Source organism: Scyliorhinus canicula, chromosome 1 (genome assembly GCF_902713615.1).
Source record: "Scyliorhinus canicula chromosome 1, sScyCan1.1, whole genome shotgun sequence".
Taxonomy (NCBI): domain Eukaryota; kingdom Metazoa; phylum Chordata; class Chondrichthyes; order Carcharhiniformes; family Scyliorhinidae; genus Scyliorhinus; species Scyliorhinus canicula.
In genome coordinates this window covers 60,573,933-60,601,383 of record NC_052146.1, presented here as the reverse complement: position 1 = coordinate 60,601,383, position 27,451 = coordinate 60,573,933, and the positions used below count along the sequence as shown (strand labels likewise).

Below are 27,451 nucleotides of genomic sequence, written 5' to 3'. Positions count from 1 at the left end.
TAATGACCAGATACAGGCATGTGATTTTCTTTCTCCTCCCTAGTTCAGAGATACTGAGGGCAATTGTAGCACCATTGCTGCTATCTGGTTCAGAATAGCTAATTGATTACAACGCGGGATTTATCTGGAACTTTCTCCATCTGTCAGGCTTAGTTCCACTTTGTGTCGGGCAAGTACCAACTGGACCACCAACTGAGAAACAGTAGCTTTTCAATTTAGCAATGAAATATTCAAATACATTTCATCTTCCTGTGCTACTCTCTGCCCGTACCCATCAATGCTGCCTGGGGTTAACCACTGGTGTTTTTCTTGTTCAATCTGTCTGTCTTTCTCAGTGGCGTAGGAGCTCTCTCTTTGTCGCTCCCACCTTTTCTCTCAGCTCAAATGTCCAGATAAAATTAGGAACACTGAACGTGGAGAATAATTATTGGCTGGAGTTTACGATTTGGCAATAGGGATGGTTATCGAATATTGGGTATGGATGTCCAGGTCTTGAATTGTTTGAGGAGATCAGCATGATTGATTTAGCCTACAAGCTCGAAACCCACAGCAATACCCCAACTCCCCATTTGCATTTCCTATCTCATGAAGTTTTTCCACAGAGAGGGCCATCCACGAAACCCACCCCATATTTCAGAAAAGGTCGGCATTACCCATGCCAGCTATTGAATTTGCAACCATAACTCCAGATTTCCCTGTACCAAACAGGGAAATCGGGTTTACTTGAGAGTTTTAGTTAGAACACTGGGAACTAAGTACTGGCTTAAGCAGTAATGTTTCTAGATAGAATAGGTTATTCATGAGCTAAATATCAGTCTATTGCTGGGCTACCCTGCCAGTTACCTTGCAAATCGGGCACTTCAAACCTGAATGGGCAAAATCACCTGATTCTCAAAAAGAAATAATGAAAGCATTTCAGGCAAACAATCAGTTAATGAATACGCAACATAATTATGAAAATCGACGTGTGGAGTGATTAGAGCTGATTGTTGAAAAGGAGGCAGAGAAACCACAGTGCAATTATAGTCCGCGATGGAAGACTTTAAATGTCAGATTATTTAAGGTGGGAAAAAAAATCAGTGAAATCAGCAAGTTTCATATAAAATATTCTTTCAAAGTCGCAGCTATAAGAAAAATATCTTTGGAAAGTTTAATGATACACTTTGAAAATCTATGTGGCTATTGTGGAATCGGGTAACAAAGACCTGACCAGATTAGGATAGATTCTTGAATGTCATTCGCACTGAAAAACGGCAATTTTAGCTGCTTGAAGACATAGAAAAACAATGTGTTATTTATAAAAAGTCCTCAATTCATTGATAGTGAGTGTAATAGCAAATCAGATATGTATAGAACGCAAAGAAACATTTCCCAACCCGTCAACCATTAGCAGGACACAATATGTTAAAATCGCTGCATCACATTTTAATTAACACACATTGCGACAAAACAATTTGAGCTGGGATTAAATTTTTAAGGACTTCTCGCCTGACCCTTATAATTACATGAAGGAAATGTGTAGGATTTTTAATGCACATTTTTTTGATGCATTTATCATCCAGAAATAAACTCCTACATTACATTGTGACGTCATTTCAAAATTACTTCACTGACTTTGGGACATCCTATGTTGTGAAACAAATATAAATTTTGTGGGGGTTTTTCCCCAATAGGTTGGAGGGACAATGAATAGTTAAAAGCAAGTTACAAGAGATGAAGGGAAAATTAAGTGAATTGGCAAAACTGTGGCAGATAGTGATCAAGGTGGGCAAGTGTGAAGTCATCCACTTTGGATTCAAGAAAGGAAAATCAGGAGAATGTTCTTAATGGTGAGCATCTAGAAGCTGTGGGAGAGCAAAGGCTTTTGGTTTCCAGGTGGACAAATCACTAAATCCAGTGCGTGGGTACCAAAATTAACTAAAAAGGCTAATGGATCAAGGGATGCCAGAATATAATTATAATATGCGTGGTTTGTCTATATTAGGATACAATGGATGGCACAGTAACTACAGTTGTTGTGCAACATTCTTAATTCACGAGTTTCCAAAAATTGTCGTCCAGACGCACTCGATTGAAACTATACTCACGAGTCTCTCTCTGTCAATCTGGTAGATACAAGGCTACAATGTAATGGGGTGTAAGGCCGTGCAGCTGGAACTTTTCTTTTGCTGGAAGCATTTCGGGAGTGGAGTTTTACTGCGTTTGATCGTGGAGAGAAGACTGGTTCTGTTACAAAAAATCTGAGCCAAATACACATGAATATACAGTTACAAATCAAATGCCATCAGAAGAGATGTTCTTCAGTAACTTGGGAGTCCAACTCTACTGAATATTGAACAAACTGACACTTTCCTGACATGAACGACAAAATACGTTGTAGGTGCAGGATTTCTCGGGATTTGTTTTTCGGGTGGACGGCATGTGCAGTTGCAGGCAGAGGAGCTGAAAGAACTCATATGAGTTGGCAAGACTTCAAAGCACTGGTCTTGGCATTTGAAGAGCAGAGCCTCATTTTATAATTTCTTACAATTTAAGTCACTCAAATTGGGATTTGTGAATACTTTTGTTTTTATTTATTTTTTAAATGTAGTGCACCCAATTAATTTTTTCCAATTAAGGGGCAATTTAGCGTGGCCAATCCACTTACCCTGCACATCTTTGGGTTGTGGGGCTGAAACCCACGCAAATACGCGGAGAATGTGCAAACTCCACACGGACAGTGACCCAGAGCCAGGATCGAACCTGGGACCTCGGTGCCGTAAGGCAGCAGGGCTAACCCTCTGCGCCACCGTGCTGCCCGTGAACATCTTTGTTGCAATTTTTCCATGTATAAAACGTTGTAAATTATTTTAAAGAGTATTGCACTGCTGTAAAAAACCCAGAACCAGCAACGTCTGCACAAATGAGCCAGGGAGATAATAAAAGGGCATGAGAGGGGGTGAGACTGAAACGGAGCTGGGGAGATTAAAGAGCACGAGAAGGAGTGAGACTGAGAACGAAGTCGGACTGATAAATGTGTGAGAAGGAGTTAGATTGAGAGTTGGGAGATAAAAGTGTGAGCTGCTGGTGGTGCATCGCAGTCTGTAGATTGACCAGATTTGGAGAAAATCAAGTGTCACAGGGAAACAGGAAAGTGATTGTTTGGTGCGTATTTTTTGCTTGTTTTGCTCATTTATCGTTTAAATATGGTACAATTTTTTGGGAACTGTAAGGTTTTTTTCATAAGCCTTTTGGAGTGCCAGTCATAAAGCTTATTGGAAATAGTAGTGTTTATTAATTAAAATAAATGACAAAATAAATTAAAAGAACCAAAGTTTAAAAGAAAACTGTTAGATTTTTTTTGTTGGGAAAAAGAATCAGAGGTGGCACACATGGAGTTGGTAAAACATAGTGCAAGAGGTTTATTTACAAGGTTCTGCACAAACAGGTTACAATGGTGAACTCCACAAAAGGCCCACAAAACCCTCCGTTGACATAATTGCATAACATGTGACATTACACCAGCCAATGTTGTTAGTTTGATACATGACAAAAAACAAATATAATAATTAAAATATACACCTAAAAATATGCACCTGCTTAATCAAGAAACACATAGGGCATGATCTGACAGAAAGATTTCTAAGTATTGTAGCAAAGAACAAAAACAATGCAGCACAGGAAGAGGCCTTCGGACCTCCAAGCCTGTACAGGTCATGATACCACCCTTGGCCAAAACCCTCTGCACTTCCGAGTGCAGTATCCCTCTGTACCCATCCTATCCATGTATTTGTTGAGATGCCTTTTGAACGCTGTTAACATATTTGCTTCCACAACCTTCCCTGGCAGCACGTTCCAGGTACTCACCACCAAAGTAGTGAGCGGGAACAGCCAGGTGCTTCCCGACAGCTGACCTGGCAAGGTCGTCACCGCTATCTAACATTAATTAGGATACTTAATGATGCCCTATGGGCTTCACGCTGGAAAAGACTGTCCCGCCAGCTGATTCGCTGGAGCTCGCTCAGCAGCCCCCGCTAACGAGGGGGAGCTGCTCTTAAACTGATCGCGCAGAGCAAACGCGAGACAGCACGTAACCATGCCACCGCACAGACCAGCCCCATGGTTCGGAGATGCTGACCTGGCCAGACCGTTGGATGCACTGGAGTCCAGACGGAATACCCTGTTCCCCTGAGGGGGTCGGAGGGTCAGCCACAGGACAGCCAGTGCTGCCTGGGAGGCAGAGGCAGTGGCCATCAGCAGTGGGAGTGTCAGGTGGAGTGTCACCAGGAGGACAACCACCCAATGCTGCATGAAGCTTAACGACCTCCACCTGGCCACAGGGGTGAGTTACCCCTCCCTACCCCAAATCCCGCCCCCCCCCCCCCCCCCCCCCCCCCCCATCGACCCTGTGGTGGCACATCACCATCTCCTCCACTCAGCACAATACCACACCTGTGCACCTCGCTACGCCCAGTGGCAATGTCCACACCTGACCCCCGCCATACTCCCGCCCCAACAATCCATGAAGTGTGCGGCTCACAAAGCCCTCTCTCTGTCCCGCAGGAGAATTTAGCCCAAATCAGACGGGAGAGGGCCCAGGCATGTGGCGGGGTGTCAGACATCAGAGCCCTCACCCCTGACAAGGAACAGGTCCTGGGAGATGCAGGGATGCGGAGTGGCCGAGGACAGATCGGTCACCGACATCAAGATTGGCCTGCGCTGCAGAGGTGAGTATCCATCGGCCCCCTCCCAGGTGGCTTGTCACGCATGTGTTGTTCATGCCAGACATAATGATCCTTCTCTCTCTCACTGACCACATGTTCATTCTCCATCCGATGGTGCCGACCCATCGACCCATTGGGGGTCCCTCGCCCTCCCCGCCGCCTGTGAGAACACCTCAGAGGAGAGCTCCGAGGATGCCACCATAAAGGCGTCACAGCTGTCATCCCCACCCTTCATCAGCGCAGAGACACACTCCTTGGTGGGCGGAAGTAGTGCACAGGCTTCTGTAAGGCATTGGAGAGGGTGTGAGACCTCAGTTATAGCTTCCACCCAATTACCCTCTAATCCCCCAAGCCTCTGCCACTCTTACATTCCCTGCCATCTTGTAGGGTGCCATCCAATGACCCGCTTGTGCAGGGGGACCTTGCCCTGGACACGAATCCCCGGTCACAGCAGGGAACGGAACTGGGACTGGGCTCGGATACCCCCCCCATATACACACATCCACCCTCTGGTTGTGGGGGTGTCCCCAGTGCTGCAGCCCAGCTCCAGGGTGCATGGTTGTGCCTGCTGCCCCTTGCGGTTGTGCAGCCTCCAGTGTTCAGGCAATCTGTCCAGGGCGCCAGGCAGTAACACCTGCCTGCGTTGTAGCGCATCGACCCACAGGTATCCACTTGAGAGCTGTGAAGTGCTCACATTACTTTTTTCTTATAAATTTAGAGTACCCAATTATTTTTTCCAATTAAGGGGCAATTTAACGTGGCCAATCCACCTACCCTGCACATCTTTGGGCTGTGGGGGCGAAACCCACGCAGACACGGGGAGAATGTGCGTACTCCTCACAGACAGTGACCCAGGGCCGGGATTCGAACCCAGGTCCTCAGCGCCGTAGGCAGCAATGCTAACCACTGTGCCACCGTGCTGCCCGTGCTCACATTACTAACATTGGTAATTCCGTATTACCGATACCCTTTAACTGTGTAGCCAGAGACTCCACACTCAGTGGTAGCTAAAGTGACCTGCACCATAATTTAATTATTTAAGAAAGTGTTGTTCCACAAACTAACCATTGCAGACTCAGGTACAGGTTGTTCAAGATTCAAGCATGGAGAGCACTGTCTTAGAGACCCTGACACAGTATTCTAATGCAGCACTGTCCCTGTGATACAGCATTCTAATGCAGCACTGTCCCTCTTATACAGCATTCTAATGCAGCACTGTCCCTCTGATACAGCATTCTAATGCAGCACTGTCCCTCTGATACAGCATTCTAATGCAGCACTGTCCCTCTGATACAGCATTCTAATGCAGCACTGTCCCTCTGACACAGCATTCTAATGCAGCACTGTCCCTCTGATACAGCATTCTAATGCAGCACTGTCCCTCTGATACAGCATTCTAATGCAGCACTGTCCCTCTGATACAGCATTCTAATGCAGCACTGTCCCTCTGATACAGCATTCTAATGCAGCACTGTCTCTCTGATACAGCATTCTAATGCAGCACTGTCCCTCTGATACAGCATTCTAATGCAGCACTGTCCCTCTGATACAGCATTCTAATGCAGCACTGTCCCTCTGATACAGCATTCTAATGTAGCACTGTCTCTCTGATACAGCATTCTAATGCAGCACTGTCCCTCTGATACAGCATTCTAATGCAGCACTGTCCCTCTGATACAGCATTCTAATGCAGCACTGTCCCTCTGATACAGCATTCTAATGCAGCACTGTCCCTCTGATACAGCATTCTAATGCAGCACTGTCCCTCTGATACAGCATTCTAATGCAGCACTGTCCCTCTGATACAGCATTCTAATGCAGCACTGTCCCTCTGATACAGCATTCTAATGCAGCACTGTCCCTCTGATACAGCATTCTAATGCAGCACTGTCCCTCTGATACAGCATTCTAATGCAGCACTGTCCCTCTGATACAGCATTCTAATGCAGCACTGTCCCTCTGATACAGCATTCTAATGCAGCACTGTCCCTCTGATACAGCATTCTAATGCAGCACTGTCCCTCTGATACAGCATTCTAATGCAGCACTGTCCCTCTGATACAGCATTCTAATGCAGCACTGTCCCTCTGATGCAGCACTGTCTATCTAAAGCAGTAGTGTAATACAGCCCCCTCCCTGGAATGCAGCCCTCCCCTCAAATGCAGCCCTTTCCCTCGAATGCAGCCCTCCCCTTCAAATGCAGCCCTCCCGTTCGAAGGAAGTGCCCTATTACAGCACTCTCCAAGACACAGATTTCCATTATATTTATAACTGTACACAGAACATTGTTTTATTTCCAATCTTGTATTTTTAAACCTTTTACCTGGAGCAAGGCTGCTATCTCATCTTTGTTATCTGTCTGTCCAAAAGCGAGGTCTGCAATGTGGTTGAGCAGACAGGTCAGGGCATCGTGATACAGGAAGCTGTTTTTCCAGGGTGACGAAGAGTGATAGTTCGGGAGAGTACAATGAGGGGGTTGATACTGTTCTCTGCAGTAAAGGGCAACGCTGTAAAAAAACTGTGCAGCCTGCCCGGTGCCAGGGTTTGGGATATCTGCTTGGGCTGGAGAGGAATTTATAGTGGGACAGGGAGGACCCAGTGGTCATAGTCCACGTAGGCAGCCAGCAGTATCATAGGCAGAAAAAGGAAAACGAGATTCTGCATAGTCTGTACGAGGAGCCAGGCACCATATTAAGTGACAGAACCTCAAAGGTAATAATCTCTGGATTATTACCTGAACCAGGTGCAAGTTGGCATAGAGTATATAAAATTAGAGTGAATGTTTGGCTCAAAGACTGGTGTGAAAGAAGTGGGTTTGAATTTGTGAGGCGCTGGCATCAGTACTGGGAAAAGTGGGATCTGTATCATTGGGATGGTCTGCACCTGAACTTTACTGGGACCAGAGTTCTTGTGAACTGCATAACTAGGAAGTAGAAAGAATTTAAAACTAAATAGTGCGGAATTAAATGTAGGAAGATGTGTTATATCAAAGAGTAGACAGAAGGTAAGAGAGGAAAGTATTAATATGGTAAATGATAAACAGACTGTAACAGGAAGGCACATAGAGCACACATCTAACAGTAAATTAACAGATAAGGAAAGAGATTACAAAAATAATAAAAGGAAAAAAATTAAGGTTCTGTAGCTAAATGCACGTGGCATTGAACACAACACAGTCAAACTGATACAGAGATAAATAAATTTGATCTAATAGCTATGACAAAGTCAGGGCTGCAGGGTGGCATAGATTGGGACCTGAATATTGAAGGGGATGTGACTTTTCGGAAGGGGAGGAAGTTAGGAGAAAAGTGGAGGGAAGGGTAGTTCTATAGAGCACAGTAGAGAGGGATGATCCAAGTTCAGGAAAACAGGAGAAAGAAGCAGTTTGGATAGAGATGTAGAATGATAGAGACAAGAAGTCACTTCCGGGAGTTGTGTCCAGACACCCAAGGGTGGTTTAGCACACTGGGCTAAATCGCTGGCTTTTAAAGCAGACCAAGGCAGGCCAGCAGCACGGTTCAAATCCCGTACCAGCCTCCCCGAACAGGTGCCGGAATGTGGTGACTAGGGGCTTTTCACAGTAACTTCATTGAAGCCTACTCGTGACAACAAGCGATTTTCATTTCATTTTCATTATTCATAGGGTAGGCCGGGCTATCAAAGAAGAAATAATGGGAGCTTGTCAGAAAGGTACGGTAATTATCACGGGGGATTTTAATCCACATAGAGACTGCAAAGGTCAGAATATCGACTTTCTGGACTTGTGTGAGGAAACTGGTGCACCCGGAGGAATCCCACACAAACACAAGGAGAACGTGCAGACTCCCCACAGACAGTGATCCATGCTGGGGATCCAACCGGGTCCTTGCCACTGTGAAGCAACAGTGCTAACCAGTACTAGAAGATTATTAAGGAGGGAAAATTAGAGCATGCACGAAAGCTTGCTGGAAATATAAAGACAGATAGTAAGAGAGGTAAGTGCATTTCAAGCACTAAGTGCATGCCAATCACCAATGCGTTTGATTTCACTGCACTTACCCTTGTTTGATGTGGTCAATGTTTAAAAGTTTCACCACTTAGGCCACTGAAGTGTGAAAGTATATGAATGGATCAAAGCTCAAAATGGTTTTTATGAGCTGTCAATCACAGACCACTATTCAAAAGCTATGAATGGCTTGCAGATAGTGGATCTCTGGGAACCAGATGCAGGAACAATGCTCTCCTGCTGAGGAGTGGATATGTGGAGCTACACTATTACGTCTACAATGCTTCCCGCTGCGTGTGTCTGGACTGCTCTTCTAGACTGGGGCCCCTTTTCCTAACAGGGGGGTCTGTGTGATGGGTGTGTCTGTGTGTTTTGAGGGGTTCTGTGTCGGGTGTTCGTTTGGGGTCCCTGTGGGGGGCTTCCCTATGACAGGGGTCTCTGTGGAGAGGGGGGGGGTGTGAACGGGGCTGCTAGAGGAGGTGTGGGTGGGCAGTGCAATGTAGGAGGTGGGGGGAGGCCCTCAGATGGGTTCAGATGGTCCTGACCAGCATGGCCCTGACGTGGTGGACCTCACGGTTGGCCAAGGGGGAACCGTTGCCCCATACGCCCATCGCAAGGTCCACCATGTCAGGGCCATGCTGGTAAAAACCAGAAGTAATGCTCAGGAACCGGAGAATCACTGGAGGCTGGAACCTAGGGCGCCAGGCCCGCTAAATGGATGCAGATGAGTCATTAAGACCCATTTGCATTTATTTACATCCCCCCGGCTGGCGCACAACGTGAACCTCATTTACGCCCAGCATGGGGAGGGGGGTTGGAGCATCGCATTTGGGTCAGTGCCCTGCATCGATCCTGATTTTCCCCCAATGTCCGATTTTCCGTCCCATCAGGGAACGCATTCCGTTATTCCGGGAGGAAAATCCCACCCCTATTTGTTTTGTACCATTGGTCTCAAGATACAATAATTTAGAAAAATAAACTGATGATGAGGAAAGAATCAGGAAAACCGGCAGATTGAAGCAGCTTCAACAGATCAATTCATTAGCAGATTAACAGAACATCAAAAATCACTGGCATCGGAACCGATAAGATTTTGTGGTAAATATTTAAAGGAAGGGCTGGTACCGATTTAAAACTGGCAATCTGAGGAGTCAGACTGCAGGGCTCGCCACGCGCAGTACATGTGACACGGAGGTAGAGAGGGACAAAGAGTCCAAGTGGTGAAAATGAATGTCCTGCCACGGTCCCGATTCGTATTCCAGACACTCTCGATCTTTATTCCGAAGGCCTTTTTTTGAACGTTGGACGGAGTAATTTTGGAGTTTATATGGGCGGGGAAGGTGCTAAGTGTAGAGAGGGCTCTGCTACAGAGGCAGAAAAGGAGGTTGGCGTTACCGAACCTACTGCACTACTATTGGGCAGCGAATGTGGAGGAGTGAGCCGGTGGTGGGAAGGAGAGAGGTTAGAATGGGTTAGGATGGAAGAACAGACCGTATGCGGTCCAGCCTGACGGCCATGGTCATGGCGGTGTTACCGCTGGCACCGAGGAGATATACTGAGAGCCCAGTTGTACAGTCCATCATTAGGGTGTGGATCCAGCGGAGGAGAAACTTTAGGATGGATGGGATTTTGGTATTAACACCGTTGTGTGAGAACCATGAGTTCAAACCGGGGGCGATGGATGGTATGTACAAGAGGTGGAGGTGGTGTGGGCGAGGGATTTATATTTTGAGGAGAGATTCACAAGTCTGGAAGAGCTGCAGGAGAAGGTAGAGCTCCCAAAGGGCAGTGAATTTAGGTATTTACAAGTGAGGGACTTCGCACGGAAGGTGTGGAAGGATTTCCCAGGCTGCCAAAATATGCCCTTTTGGAACGGTTGCTGCTTTCGGATGTGGAAGGGGAGGGTAGGATTGGGGACATATACGGGTGGCTCGGGGAGCAGAGGAGAGCTCAAGTGGGGAGGATCAAGGAAAAATGGAAGGAGGAGTTGGTTGGGGGAATAGGTTGGCATGTGTGGAATGAGGCACTGCGCAGGGTAAATTCAACCTCCTCATGTGCGAAGCTGAGTTTGATACAGTTCAAGGTGGTACACAGGCTACACATAACTCGGGAAAGGATGAGGGTTTTTTTCCAGGGGGTGGCAGTTGAGTGTGTGAAGTGTGGGGGTAGATGTCGGGCATGACCCTATGGTGGTGATTTTGGGGGTTTCAAAATGCCAAAGCTGATGGAGGGGAGGAAGGCCGATGTCAAGGCCTTCGCCTCTCTGGTTGCCCGGCGAAGAATTTTCCTGGCATGGCGGTCGACAATGTCGCCAGGGTGACCACCTGGCTAGGGGACCTGTATGAGTTTCTCCGGTTGGAGAAGATTAAGTTTGAATTGAGGGATTGAGCGGAGGGCTTTGAGGCACAGTGGAGATTGTTCATGACCATGTTTGAGAAATTGTTTGCCATGGGAGGAGGGGTGAAAAAGGGAAAAACTTGTACAAACTGTAAAATTGTGAGTTGGGAAGAATATTCCCCAGATTATTTATGTTTTGTATATTTGAATATGTTTGGAATAAAATACATTTTTTAAAAATTCATCTCCATTTCATTTCTCAGTCCTTATTTCTTATAGTTTTGTTATAACCTGCACGAGATCTACGGGGTTGGGCAATCAGTCTCCCCATGTGTCTTGCCGAATACGAGCTCCCTCGCTAAGGCAGCGGGGAGCCCGAGGACATTCATGATTGAGATCTGTATTGCGTCGGCCATGTATGGGACCGAGTTTTCTCTTGACCAATTCGGTTTGGACTCCTTTGTGTCCTACAAAAAGTTTAAATTCACATCTCATGAAACTCGAGTCTTTTGTGATCCATTCAAAACCTTCACATGAATGCAACCTGCTTGCTAAGTGTTAATAATAATAATGGGGCGGCACGGTGGCACAGTGGTTTGCACTGCTGCTTCACGATGCTGAGGACCCGAGTTCGATAACGGCCCCAGGTCACTGTCCATGTGGAGTTTGCACATTCTACCCGTGTCTGCGTGGGTCTCACCCCCACAACCCAAAGATGTGCAGGGTCGGTGGATTGGCCACGCTAAATTTCCCCTTAATTGGAAAAAAATAATTGGGTCCTATAAATTTATTAAAATAATAATAATAATTAGTGTTACAAGTACACTTACATTAACACTGCAATGAACTACTGTGAAAAGTATAACGAAAGATTTGTATTGATTACACATAAATGCAATCCCTCAGATTAGAATAAGGTTGTCATGGAGGCATTCAATCAAACTGGGAATGCACCTATGCACCTACTGTGGGAATTAAGATGCTGTAATCAAATGATTTAAGAAAGTTGTTGGTACTTCAATCCACCAGACATGCTCCAGATCTTTGGATTTATACATACTTTGAGAGTACTGTTAGATAAAAGCTTAACAAGTCCACTGCTAAAAGATCCATAGCAACTATTTCCAAGGATTAACTGACATCATTCACTTCAAGTTCACATTAGGCTGAAGTTTTAGATTTAAAAAGGTAATAAAAAGCTAGAGCTGGTCGAGAGTGAGCTGTAAAAAGGCTTAGATTTAAATTGTGGGGTGTATTAAACAATCTGAACAGCTAATGGAGCTTGCCTGAATTCACATAGCAAATTATCCCTCACTCTGTACAAGACAACACGGATTTTATGATATAAAAATGGAAGAGGAAGGAAGTATAAGAAAAGGAAACAACATGGCAGAATTTGCCACACAACATCTGAAATAATTAGGGCTTCCATCACATATGGTGTCTCCCTCTTCCTGATCGTAAGGTCCATGCGGAATAGAACCAACAGCCAATCCCTACAGTTAATCAGGTGATATGTTAAGTAAGGGGATTCAGAAAGAGGGTTTCTGGTTACCATAATGAAGACAGCAACCACTGCAAAGACAGATGTAGCCGAATCAAGGTTGTCCTTCCATTGTTCAGTCAGTGGCAGATCACCTCCTATCTAATCTTCACAAAGTCCATGTTGGGGCAGCTACAAGATTTTTTCCAGGAAATTCTTTGCTATTTCATGGAGAGATGGTGGCCTAGTGGTATGTCACTGGGCTAGTAGTCCGGAGGTCCAGTCTACTGCTTTGTAGACAGGGGTTCAAATCCTACCAGAGCAGCTGGTGGAAGGTAAATTAAATTAATAAATCTGGAATTGAAACCTATTCTCGATAATGGTGACCATAAAAATATCATCGATTGTCATTTTTAAAAATCCCATCTGGTTCACTAGTGCCCTTTAGGGAAGGAAATCTGGCATCCTTACCCAGTCAGGCCTACATGTGACTCCAAATCCATAACAATGTGGCTGACTCTTAGCTGCCCTTTGCAGTGGCCTAGCAAGCCATTCAGTTCAAGGGCAATTAGGGATGGAGAATAATTGCTGCCTTTGTCAGCAATGACCACACCCATGAAAAAATAAAGAATATCACCTGACATTTGGAGGATATTAGACAGTTTTTAACCCTGCCTACCCATCAGAAACTAGGCGGACAAACAGTGAAGATGCTCAGGCATCTCCGGTGTCCTCCCATAGATTCCAATCATGATCTGCTCCTCTGAGCATTCAATAGGAAGCACACCTGGAAGCCAACATGTGCAGATTGGGCAGCGATGAGACAACTGGTGCCCAATTTTAAGTTGAGCTCTTGATGGTTTCCTATCAGGACAATCCAGTTGGAAGACGATTCAGAGCCTGAAGAGACCCAGACGTTGAATGTACCTTTTTTTTCCAATCTTCCTGGATCCCACAAGGAATGTTTCAGCCACCCTCCAAACTCCCAAATTCACTCCCAACTGCTGACCCATGTGCTTGGGACCATTTCTTCAGGTCCTGCCATAGGGGTGCTGTCATCCAACACCTTACTCGCACCCACCAGTCGGCCCAGCTGCTACTTCCCACCAGGTTATGTGGGACACTGACATGGCCTTTACAAAGCATTAAAAATTTCCCAGACCTCAGGTTGCCAATGTCTTGATGATTTGCCAGCTGCTCCACTCGCCACCCACATGACTCCTGCCCAGAATTAAAGTTGGGGCTTATATACTTGAGAGGATCGGTCACCATTTTGGTGCTCATTGGTCACATTTCCTTACTGTTTAATTAAATTGTACCTCGACTAATTTTATGTGGAAGAAGCTTAGCTGCACAGAAGTGCAATACTCTCCAATCGAGAAGCAGAGAGCTGGAGTTGAACTCCACAATGTTTTGCGCATTACCTCCCCAAGTTGAGCAAACCAACTTATTTGGGGACCCATTTGAGCTCATAAGCCTCTGTGCTACTTGAGTGAGGTGGGCCTTGAAGGTAACTGAGCAACCTTGAGTTAATCTGGATTTAATGGTATTAGATCATGTGACAGCTGATTCAATACAAGATGATGTCAGGGTGAAAGTTGTTCACATAGTGGCACTTTGAGCTGCATTATGCAGACTTACACTAAATTCTTGGCGGCAGTTAGTGGTGCAGGACACTGCTGCATGATAAATTGATAATGGTGTGTCTTTTTCCAATTGGCAGGTAGTGACTAGGGGGGTACCGCAGGGATCTGTGCTAGAACTCCAACGGTTCACATTATATATTAATGATTTGGATGAGGGAACTAGATGTATTATCTCCAAATATGCAGATGATATTAAGTTGGGTGGGAAGGTTAGCTGTGAGGAGGATGCAGAGATGCTTCAGCGGGATTTGGACAGGGTGAGTGAGTGGACATATGCATGGCAAATGCAGTATAATGTGGATAAATGTGAGATTACCCAATTCGGTATCAAAAATAGGGAGGCAGATTATTATTTGAATGGGTATATTGAGAGAGGTGGATACTCAGCGATACCTTGGTGTCCTCGTGCATCAGTGACAGTAAGGAAGCGTTCAAGTACAGCAGGCAGCAAAGAAGGCAAATGGTTTGTTGATCTTCATAGCGAGAGGATTTGAGTATAGGAATAGCGATGTTTGTTTTTACGAATTTAGAGTACCCAATTCTTTTTTTTCCAATTAAGGGGCAATTTAGCGTGACCAATCCACCTAGCCTGCACATCTTTCGGGTTGTGGGGGTGAGATCCACACAGTCACAGGGACAGTGTGCAAACTCCACATGGACAGTGACCAGGGCTGGGATCGAACCTGGGTCCTCAGCGCCATGAGGCAGGAGTGTTACCCACTGTGCCGCCCTGGGAATAGGGATGTTTTACTACAATTATATAGGGCATTGGTGAGGCCACACCTGGCGTATTCTGTGCAGTTTTGGTGTCCTTATCTGAGGACAGATGTTCTTGCCATGGAGGTAGTGCAGTGAAGGTTTACCAGGCTAATTCCTGGGAAGTCATGTGAGGAGAGACTAAGTCAGTTAGGATTATATTCTTTGGAGTTTAGAAGAGTGAAATTGGATCTCATAGAAACTTTGAAAATTCCAACAGGATTAGACAGGGCAGATTCAGAATGAATATTCGGGGAAGTCCAGAACTAGGGGTCATAGTTTGAAGTTTGGGCTAAACCTTTTAGAACTGAGGCGATGAGAAATTTCTTCATGCAGAGAGTGGTGAATTTGTGGAATTCGCTACCACAGAAAGTACTTGAGGCCAAAATGTTCTGTAATTTCAAGAAGGAGTTAGATATAGCTCTTGGTGCTAAAGGGATCAAGGGATGGGGGAGGAGGCTGGATCAGGATATTGAACTTGATGATCAGCCATGAATGGTGGAGCAGGCTCGAAGGGTCAAAAGGCCTCCTCTTCCTTCTATTTTCTATACCTATGTTTGTATGTATGATATCAACAAAGAATGGCACATAGTTGTACAGATAGTTAGAAGCAACATTATACTGGCATATTTCTCGATCATTGACTTTTTGTAAAATTATGGCATGATTGAGGCCGAACTGTGACAATATGGTCTTTGATACACTGGTTTGTCACCAATTTTTGAATTAATTACCAATGACTGACATGTCCTTACTCAGGATTGTCCCAAATCAGAAGATCAGAAGGAGGGCATTCAACGCATCGAGTCTGCACTCACCCTCCGAAACAGTACCCTCGGCCCACTCTCCCGCCTTATCCCCATAACTCCATTTCACATTTGGGCACACTAAGGGGCAATTTTGCATGGCAAATCTACTTAACCTGCACATCTTTGGACAGTGGGAGGAAACCAGAGCAACCGGAAGTAAACTCACACAAACATGGGGAGAAAGTGCAAACTTCACACAGTCATCCAAGGTCAGAATCGAATCCGGATCCCCAGCATTATGAGGCAGCAGGGCTAACCACTATGCCACCATGATTTTGAGAAGGGCGCAAGGTGCAGGCCCTGCAAAAAGGGAGACTATGGGCCCCCAAAAGTGTAAGTCCGCCTCTGCCCAAAGCCAGGAAAGAATCACTTCTGCCTGGCTACCAATTGTCTGAGAGCACTTCTGCACTGTATTTACAAATATTTGGGGCAGTTAATTCTGCAAAGGATGCTCCCCAGAAAGTTGCAGGCTCTGAAGGATGCCAAATTAGACACATAACCTGTACAGAAAACTGCAGAAACTTAGCACACAGAAAGTCATCTTTGGAATAAAATATAATAGAATATAGAACATAGAACATAGAACAGTACAGCACAGAACAGGCCCTTCGGCCCTCGATGTTGTGCCGAGCAATGATCACCCTACTCAAACCCACGTATCCACCCTATACCCGTAACCCAACAACCCCCCCCCCCCCTTGTTTCTTTCTTGTTTCTTTCACTGTAAATAAAAATAAGTTTGAAGCAAATTTCTCTCCTGAGGAATTTCAAACCCTATTTATAATAACAGAAAATTGTGAAGGTTTAACAGTGAAATGTAGTTATACCAAATCAGCATTGTATGCCTCTCATAACATCAAAGAATCACTTACCGCTTTAATTCTTCTTGCTCTTCCTCCGATTCCTCATCTGAAGAGAACTTGGGTGGTTGCAATTCTTTACTTCGTTTCTCCATTAGTTTCTTCTGCTCCATTAGCAGCACACTTTGTTTCTCCTCCTCCTCTCTCTTCAAGCGCTTGAAGAAACCTTGTCCTCGTTTAGCTGTGTTTACCAACTGCCTGTCAAATGAGTGCAAAATATATTGCATAACTATAAAAAAACAGAATATGACCTGGCAGCAGATAGAAGGCAAGTTTTTCAACACATTCCTCCTTCAGCTATTAAAGTTGAGTGGTCCAGGCTGCAGTTTACCAGGTGATATTTGTATTAACATTTTGTAGAGGCACCAGCCACAGTTCTTCCTTGAGGGCCATTCTCAAATGTCCTTCTATTAGCTGGATTACAAAATGATGGGACATAGAGCGATCCTTTTAGTAATTATTTTACAGGCTGTATGGATTGTGTAATAGCATTGGCTCCCTCATTGCATTCCATTGCTTTCCCTTGTGGAGGTAAAGGAAAAGGAATATTTTTGAAGCACTGTCATAGAATCATAGAATCCCTACAGCGCAGAGGAAGGCCATTTGGTCCATCCAGTCTGCCCCAACCCACTGTAAGAGTACTCCACCAAAGCCCACTTCCCCACCCTATTCATATAACCCCGCAACCTAATCTACACATCCCTGGACACTAAGGGGCAATTTATCACGGCCAATCCACCTAATCTGCAAATCTTTGGAGTGTGGGAGGAAACCGGAGTACCCGAAGGAACCCCACGCACGCAGACACAGGAAAAACGTCCAAACTCCACACAATCACCCAAGGCCAGAATTTAATCTGGGTCCCTGGCGCTGTGAAACAGCAGTGCTAATAACTGTGCCACCATGCCACCCATTAGTCAAGGTTCTACAGAGAAGACAGGCTAAAAGTCAGTTAGTGATCCAGCTTTACTGCACAACAGAGGTAAGCCACAGAGAGATTCTGAATTGTAGGACAAGTATTTTTGCTTTGAAAACATTGGTGATATCAACATATATTAGCCAACAGGAACTTCATGCAAAGGGTGGATGAAGTGTGGTGGGAGTGCATAATGGACAGTGTTGCGGGAGAGAAGCATATTGGACGCTGCTGGGAGCATTGCAGCATTCTGAACAGGGCTGGCTAGAAGGGGTGCAAGAGAAGAGGGGACGTGGGGAGGCAAAATTATGGGGGGTGGGGCTGGGCTCTGATTATGAAATGAAATGAAAATCGCTTATTATCACGAGTAGGCTCCAATGAAGCTACTGTGAAAAGCCCCTAGTCGCCACATTCCGGCGCCTGTCCGGGGAGGCTGGTACGGGAATCGAACCGTGCTGCTGGCCTGCTTGGTCTGCTTTAAAAGCCAGCGATTTAGCTCATTGAGCTAAACCAGCCTACATGCAATGAATGTAGGGATTCCAGATATATTGTATTATATGTACTTGCTGCACTGATGGTTAAAAGTCTGGCTCGGTGTATGATTGCTGCTGTAATGTCTTTGAAGTTCCTGGTGTGAACAGTTTTGGGAACCAGAGGTGCAATTACAGCACTAAAAGCTTGGGCTAATGGAATTTTCTTTGTATTAAGGGGGTTCCCTGTGGAGTTAAATGTGATTCACCTTGTTAAGATGTTCTATTTAATAGGAGGAACTAAAGTATCAGGCATTTTGCAGAAAAATAGTTGAGTTGAATTTTTGTTTGAGATGTGAGCAGAGGTCAAGCATCTGCTTTCACTTAAAGGTATGTCTGCAGACAGATTAGAAGTTCTTTTCCAAGCAGTTCAGAATTGTGTGATTGGAAGGTGAGCTGAAACAAGCTGAGAAGCAGCTTCTGAAGCAATATAGCCAAAGTTTCTGCATTCTCCTGACATGACATGACAGGGGCTGGTTTAGCACACTCAGCTAAATCGCTGGCTTTTAAAGCAGACCAAGCAGGCCAGCAGCACGGTTCAATTCCCGTACGAGCCTCCCCGGACAGGCGCCGGAATGTGGCGACTAGGGGCTTTTCACAGTAACTTCATTGAAGCCTACTCGTGACAATAAGCGATTTTCATTTCATTTTCATTTCATGATTCAGGTGCTTTTAAAAGCAGTATCAAAAGATCTCGCTTTCTCAAAGTAGAGTATCCAGACATTTCTGTACAACAGGTATTCCTGAATGCTCACTGTATTTACATAGATAGATAGAATTTACAGTGCAGAAGGAGGCCATTCAGCCCATCGAGTCTGCACCGGCTCTTGGAAAGAGCACCCTACCCAAGGTCAACACCTCCACCCTATCCCCATAACCCAGTAACCCCACCCAACACTAAGGGCAATTTTGGACACTAAGGGCAATTTATCATGGCCAATCCACCTAACCTGCACATCTTTGGACTGTGGGAGGAAACCGCAGCACCCGGAGGAAACCCACGCACACACGGGGAGGATGTGCAGACTCCACACAGACAGTGACCCAAGCCGGAATCGAACCTGGGACCCTGGAGCTGTGAAGCGATTGTGCTATCCACAATGCTACCGTGCTGCCCGTCAAGTGAAAGTGATTAAGAGCTGAGATGCCCTTTTTGTTGTTTGAGTGGGAATAAAGACAGCATTTAAGGCATATTATGTCACTGTATTGATTAACATTGTTTAAGGTGTAATTGTAAGCTATATTCTAGTGTGATGTTAAAGATATTTTAATATTGTGTCAGTAATAAAGTTTGTTTTAATATGCCATGGGCGCGATTCTCCCAAAAGGGAACAAAGTCCCTCAGCGAGCATGTTTAGCCATGTGTTTCCTGGCACTGGCTGTGCCGAAAAGCACATGACTATTCAACGTGACTCGCGTTGAATAAGGGGCCTACACGGGGAATGAGCTTGAATGAGCATGAGAATGAAACACTTCTTCACATTAAGCGTGGTCAAAGTTTGAAACTTTCTTCTGCAAGTGGCCATTCATGCTTTAAAATTGAGATGGTAGGTTTCTGTGATCCAAAGATTTTCAGGGACATGGGGTAAAGTCATGTAATTGGAGGTGGGTCACACATCAACCATGATCTTATTAAATGGTAGAATAGGCTCTAGGGGCTAAATGGCCTCCTCCTGTTCCCAAGTTCCTGTCCTTTGATCCAGTTAAAGATATTTTGTTGGATTGGTTATAATTTTCTCTCCGAGCTACAGAATTCCAAACTACTATTCAAATATATTTACATATTGGGGCAACTGATACCAAATTTTGTAGCTTCCAGTCAAGAATGCAGAAACTGACAAGTATGCACATTACATTTGCAAATAGTAGAAGGTCAATTGTGTAACAAAAATGAATTGAAACAGTAACAAAATTATGCATACTCGAACACATGGGCGGCATGGTAGCACAGTGGTTAGCATTGTTACTTCACAGCGCCAGGGTTCCAGGTTCGATTCTGGCTTGGGTCACTCTGCAGAGTCTGCACGTTCTCCCCATATCTGCGTGGGTTTCCTCCGGGTGCTCCGGTTTCCTCCCACGAGTCTTGAAAGACGTGCTGTTAGATAATTTGGACATTCTGAATTCTCCCTCCGTGTACCCAATCAGTCGCCAGAATGTAGTGACCAGGGTCTTTTTGCGGTAACTTCTTTGCAGTGTTAATGTAAGCCTACTTGTGACAATAAAGATTATTCTAAAGATTATTATATAAAAAAAGACGGTCACTATATATGCATGTATATCTCCAGGTTCTGACCTGTTGACTTAAAAGTCTTGGTTCCAATTTTCCGAGTGGCAGCAGCAAGGAGTATTTATATAGAGTAGAGCAGGCAGGCAAGGGTTGACGTTTGTGTCAGCACTTTCAGAATTTTCAACTCACCTAAAAATGCTATGCTGAAGGAAACCTCCAATTGCTACAGTTGCAAGTATAGGCACCTTGGTGCTAAAATATCCAACAATATTATGGGTTGAATTTTACAATATAGATCAATCTTGTCCTCATCAGCTTGGATCCAGTTTGTCTCTTTTGTGGGGGCCTGATTTGGATTCAATTTGAATCTGAACTAGATTCAATTTGAATTTGAATTGGGTTCAATTTGAAATGAAATTGTTTTTTGAGGAGGTGGTGGATTGACGGTTTTCCCAGTCAACACTGCGAATTGGCAAAATCCTGCAGGGCAGGCATCAGAGCAGTGGAGGAGGGGGCCAAAAACAAAATAGAAGGAGCAGAGTCAAAACAAAAGGAAGCTGGGTGACACATGCCAGGATCAACACAAAGTGCCCAAACAGGGCAGAACGGCCAGATAAGGACCGCAGCCAGAAAGTTCCAGGTCGAAACACGTATGTATGTACACTCGTCTCACTCTGTTCGGGAGGCACTTGACTCACCCACTCCTCCACCCAGAAGTAACTTTGTACATATTCAAACGTTGACTCTGTCAGTGACAACAAAATTATGTACCATAAAATACAAAAATCAATAAAACCATTTTTTAACAATAATAAATAATTTCCAACCAGTGATGTTAAGACATGGTCCGCTGGAATTACAAGTGTTTAAAGCTCACTTCCTTCAAGCGCCACTGGCTGGAGCTGTTTGGAACTTGCAGCAAAAGAATCCTCGAAGGCCACAACACAGTGCAAGGGGCGGGGAAGTTAGGAACACCCTGGGGGTAAATTAGTTGGAGGATGGGCGATCTGGAGTGTGGGGGTGGGGGAGTGGGGGGGGGGGGGGTGCGATGTCTCATGCAGGCCTTTGTCTGGGTGTTAAAAATAGTTACACTGATGTCAGAAGTGGTTTTATTTCTTCAAACTCTTTCAGAGTAACTATTGGTGTAAAACTGACAGGACCATTGAAGTTAGTGATCTACATCACTTTGTCAGATGGTTCCCAGTGCAACGCAATTGTCCAGGGGAGGCTAGCCCTCCTGGACAATTGCCGCTAAAGCCTTACCTTGGAATATCCCAGAGGGATTCCCCAGCACATCTTCAGAGAACTCCCCTAATCCAACTCTGGAGAATCAAAACGTTACGCGCCAATACTTTTTCAAAGATGTTACAGACAAGAGGGGGATGAGAGGTCTAATTTAAACAATTCCTCTCTCACCGTAATCAGAAGAGTTCTTGATTTGTTTACCTCTTCATAAGTGGTAGCATATTTCCCCAACTCCTCAGTTTTTAGATGTGATCCAATCTTCTATTAATTACCCCACAGAAAACCCAAGATAGGATGAACTCAAAGCATTAGTTTATTCGCACACATTCACACAAAGAGGGTTGCAATGTCACCCCTTTGCATTCATATAGTAAAATGGATAGAGAAAAAAGGGTTTACAGTACAGAGACCATAGAGCAAATAAAAATTGTTCTGCCTGGGTTCTAGATCCAGATGCAAAGTCAAAATCCTTCACGGAGGTCGGCAGGCGAAAAACTGATGCTGTATAATGAACTGTTCTGATGGGGTTGACTTAATGCAATGAGATAAGCGCACAAGAAAGAATCAATCTTGGAGGCGATGGTATAGAATTTCAAGCAGTGTAGATAGGCTAGGTCTTCCCATTAGGCAGAACTCCTTGTCTATGAAGCTTCTAGTCAGATGATAAAAGAGCAGTCTAACCTCTCCAACTCAGCAAGGCAGTGTTATTTGTTCAACAAGCCACAGGCCTACGTCACCTGACTGCACATATCCACCAGGTCTTCAAAAAAGAATGTGTATCCAATGTCGGGAATTCAACTGGGTCTCAAAGACTGCTAGAAGTCCCAGTCATTTTGAGTTGAGGTATGCTTGAGAGGGCTGTTGTCTCAGCAGGCCCTCACTGTCTTGCTGCTAAGCATGGCAATCAATTTAAATGGCCTTTAATAGCTCTCTTTGAAGTTGGGCTGTACAGTCCATAAATTACGATTAGTGGCTCCTCAGGGAAAACGAAGTGCGAATTTTCTGATACTGCAAATAGGATTTGTTTGTTCTGGGGCCACAGGCAGATATAGGTTCAGCCATTTTAAGGATCTTGTTCAGTTGAGGTCCAGTTTTAATTTTGAAATAGCAATAAGAATATATCTATATATTATAAAAATGAACAACCTACGGTCTTAGTCTCTTACCCAGAAAAATAACACTTGCATTTTGATAATATCTTTCATAACTTCAACACATTCTAAAAGTATTTCAGTCAATAAAGGATGTTTGAAGTGTATTTCCTATTGTATTGTAGGGAAACACAGCAGGTATTTTGCAATTGGGACTAGCTTAGTGGTAAAAACAGGGTGGCATGGACAAATTGGGCCGAAGGGCCTGTTTCCATGCTGTTAACCTCTGTAACTCTATATCACAACACCAAGATAAATAACTAGATCATTTTTTTTCAGTTGAGTGGATTCAGGCATAAATATTAACCTGAATTACTCTGCTGTCTGTTCTATGAATAATGCCATGGCATCTTTTTGGTCCATTAGAGAGCAGATTTGGCTGAGACAAATTTGATTGAAGTACTAATTCCCTCAGCACTAGCTTCAAGTACTTACACCCTCAGTACTGGATTGATGTACTAACTCCCTCAGCTCTGGATTGAAATACTAACTCACTCAATACTAGATTGGAGCGCTAACTCCCTCAGTACTGGATTGAAGTAAAGTCACCATAGTCCCAGATTACCACAAGCTGCTTTTCCCTTTTTGGTGGTAAATTAACCTGAGGATCACCACACCTCAGGTGAGGGGCGAAGTTGAGAAGGCAGGCTTTCATGAATAACCTCAACTGGTACAGTAATTGAACCTGCACTGGATTGGAGTACTAACTCCCTCAGAACTGGATTGGAGTACTGGCATACTTCACATGCTCATGTGTCTGGAGTTAAAACCCATGACTGTCTGACTCAGATGTGAGAGTGCTACCACTGAACCTTGGTTTCAATAAGTGCAGGAGTAGGCCATTTGGCCCTTTGAGCCTGCTTCACCATTCAATATGGCTGATTCTCAACTCCAGGAATAAATCATAAAAATTATATTACTTACTTTACTATCTCTTACAATTTACCATATCCCATTTGGCTCAGTGTGACTATAGCCAGGAAGAAGCCATCAGTTACATAGCATTACGTAGGATATATGGCACAGAAACAAGGCATTTGGTCCAACCAGTCCATGCCAGTACTATATGCCGCACTCCAGCCATTGCGTACATTTCCTCATCTAAATCTATCAGTGTCACCATTTATTCCCTTTTCCCTACATGCTTTCTAGCTCCACCTGAAATACATCCATTTCAATATTCTTACCATCCTTTTGATTTCATAGAACATAGAACATTACAGCGCAGTACAGGCCCTTCGGCCCACGATGTTGCGCCGTCCAGTGAAACCCCTCTAAAGCCCATCTACACTATTCCCTTATCGTCCATATGCCTATCCAATGACCATTTGAATGTGTTTAGTGTTGGCGAGTATAAAAAATCACTTATCGTCACAGGTAGGCTTCAAATTAAGTTACTGTGAAAAGCCCCTAGTTGCCACATTCCGGCACCTGTTTGGGGGAGGCTGGTACGGGAATTGAACCGTGCTGCTGGCCTGCTTTCAAACCCAGTGATTTAGCCCTGTGCTAAACAGCCCCCTTATAGATTTCCTCATAGATTTCCTGGTGACTATCTTAAAATACTTTTCCCCACAATAGGAAGCTGTCTCTCTGTATCCACTCTCTCAAAACCTTTGATCATTTTAATTTCAAGAGAAAAGAAACAGAGTCTGTTCATTCTTTCCTGCCATGAATACCCTGTGATCACTGGTATCATTTTTGCAGATCTTCTCTGCACTCTTTCCGGTACCTCCCCATAGTCTTTTAATATGGTGACCAGAGCAACAAGGGATATTCTAAGTATGGTCTAACCAGGGATTGATACAGGTTCGACATAACTTCTCTACTTTTTAATCCTACCCCTCTAGCAATAAACCTTGTGTTTGGTTTGTTATTTTTATGGCCTTGGTAACCTGTTGCACAACCTTGACTGATTGGTATATTTGTCTTCCGAGATCCCTTTGTTCCTCTAGCTTACCTAGATAATATTCTTTCTATTATGATATACTACCTCACAATTAATGGAATTGAGCTTCATTTGTCAATTATGTGCCCACTCTGCAAGTTTACTAATGTCCTTCTGTAATTTGCTGCAGTTTTCCTTAGTATTGACAATCCTCCCCATGTCGTATATTCTGCAAATTTAGAAATTGTGATTTTGATTCCAAAGTTTAAACTGTTAATGAAAACTGTGAACAGCAGCGACCTGAACAGTGATCCCTGTGGAACATCACTTCCCATCCTCCACCTCTCTGAATAACCATCCTTTACTCCCACTTCTGCTTTCTGTCCTGATACCTGCCAACAATCCATTCTGCTACTTGTCCCCTTACTCTGCATTGTTGGACTATAATAATTAGTTTACATAAATTTATTTATTTCTCCATTGGAGATTCCATTAAGTTTTAAAACACTCTATAGTGCCACTGAAGCTGCTTCCCTTCTGGGGTGCGAGTGCTATTTTGCTACTTCTGGCATTCAGCTGCATGAGACACAGAACTAGCATTACCTGAAGCACCAATTATCAAACTTCCAGGTAAGGTGACTTTTAAAGCCTTCTACTGCAAAATCTCTCAAAATACTCACCCGAGTGTTTTTTGTGGACTTTGTGTTGAGTTCCTGCATCTGGCAGGGAGTGTTGCAATCTCACAAGGACGGCAGAGGATTAGGTAATCTGCCCTGACAAAGGCTGCAAAGGGTCTAGGGGCAGTAGTCGGAGTGTCTCTTAGCCTGCAGCAAGGAAGGGAGATGCAGCAGAGGCCACGGAGAGGGTGAGCTCTGCGTCATGACCTCTGCCTAGTTGGAGCCAGACTCCTTCATGTTCTTTGACAGTGACTTGATGCTCTCTGGCGGGCCAGCCAATGCACCCTGCAACTCAGCGTGCATTATCATCCTAAATGCTGCCCTACTGAAGTTCCCCTGAGTCCCCTGCAGCAGGACAATACTGTCATCTCGCCCTACGGTGATCTGTCAAATAGACTGTCACTTACCCTTCGCCCGGCTGAAACCCACTCGTGCCCACTAATTCAACATGCTGATTCCAACTCTATACCAGCCTCCCAAGTATGTGCGGTGCCAGTATTTGACCTGGTGGCTGCAAGTGCCTAATTGAATGTCAAGGCTTCCTCAGTCTGAGTTGCTACTCTCTTCCCCTCCTCCTGTGGTTTCTGTGGCTGATGGGCAGCTGTTTTTGGGTGTCTGAGAGCAGAAAAATCACACCATATGCCGGAAAGATAGGGGTGAGCTGGGATTTGAGAAGGCAGGAATAAACTGTGATCCTCAATGCTGTCAGCAACATTAGGTGCCACCAGCTCTTTCACAGCTAATCCCATGATGAGGTGAAATATCCCTTCTGTAAGGATCGTCCTTGCCCCGATGCAGCCTCTGCTCTGCTTCCTTCTAATGTGTGCCACCTTATCGTGCAAATGGAAAAATACCAGTGACTGTGTTGCACTGTATTAGGATCCTGGACCAGACCCTAAGGATACCGGTCAGAACTCCCAATATCTTTGAAATTGTAAAGCTATGAGGAAAGGATGCTTCTCTCCAGAAGTGATTCCACACACAACACAAACAGGGATATGGTATATTAAAACAAAATTATTAACACAGTACTAAACTAACTTTATCACAAAAGAAATAGCTCCGAATTACCAGTTAAACAATGCTTAACAATAACATGAAAAATGTTAACTGCTAACTTCTATCAACTTTATCTCCAATCAAGCAAAACCCATCACCGGTCAAAGCACTCTTTAAATACCATTAGCAAACACAGGGATACGTGCTATATATAGAGATGTCTCAGAGAGGGAGGGACAAAGGGAGAGAGAGAGAGGGAGAGATGCTTCAGGAAATAGCCTGCAGATTCTTGGCTGTGTCAACCCACTCTCCTCGTAATTAAACCCTTGGGAGTCCAGGTGTAAATTTGGTACATTCAAAGCCACATATATCCTTCATGTTGTGCTCAGAATTGCTCACAGTTTTCCAACTTGGTCTAACCAGGGCTCTGTATAGCCCATGCATGATCCCTTGCACTCTGTCCTTCTAATTGTAAAGACTAGCATTCCAGTATTCTTTTTGATTACTTTCTGTACCTGTTCATTACACATTGTACACAGACCCCCACATTATTTGTATCTCCACAGTTCCTAGCTTTTCTCCATACAAAAAGCACCTGGTTCTATCTTGTCTAGGTTCAAAATTGATGAATCATAGAATCATATAATTTACAGTGCAGAAGGAGGCCATTCAGCCCATCGTGTCTGCATCGGCCCTTGGAAAGAGCACCCCACTTAAGACCACACCTCCACCCTATCTCCGTAACCCAGTAACCCCACCCAACCTTTTTTGTACACTAAGGGCAATTTATCATGGCCAATCCACCTAACCTGCACATTTTTGGATTACCTCATCTTTGCATGCATTGAAATCCATTTGATACAGGTTTATTCATTCACTTAACTTATCGATATATCTTTTTTTTATTCAATTGGTTGCAAGGCAGGAAGGCCGTCCATGGACCTTCCTGCCATGGATTTAATTGGGAAGGCAGCAGAGTTTGAATAAATGCAGCTCTTGACATCAAACCCACCAGGGGTGAGGGTACAAGATTCCCCTCAGGTCTCTGCTGTGCATTGGAGATCAGCATTCTGCCATAGATTTGCTACTGACCCCAGAAGTCAAATGAGGGAAGCAAGGGATAGAGTTCATTTCTCCCAAATGGGGATCACTAAATGCGGCTTTAAACAGATACTGTTTGATTGCAGAAACTTAGTATTGAGCTGACAGAGGGCACCTCATTCTGGGAGCTTTGCAAATCAG

General features: G+C 44.6%; 1 protein-coding gene across 3 annotated transcripts in view; it reads right to left on the bottom strand.

Moving 5' to 3' along the window:
• Nucleotides 1–27,451, bottom strand: part of LOC119962971 (coiled-coil domain-containing protein 60-like) — a 129,083-nt gene that overhangs the window by 49,422 nt on the left and 52,210 nt on the right. For 2 of the 3 annotated variants that reach the window (XM_038791381.1, XM_038791399.1), the window contains 2 exons: nt 16,592–16,777; nt 2,088–2,240 (listed from right to left, as the gene is read on the bottom strand). In XM_038791381.1, coding sequence (XP_038647309.1) covers nt 2,088–2,240; nt 16,592–16,777 — 339 coding nt within the window. The remainder of the gene's footprint in view (nt 1–2,087; nt 2,241–16,591; nt 16,778–27,451) is intronic. The other variant, XM_038791391.1, reaches the window with a different exon arrangement.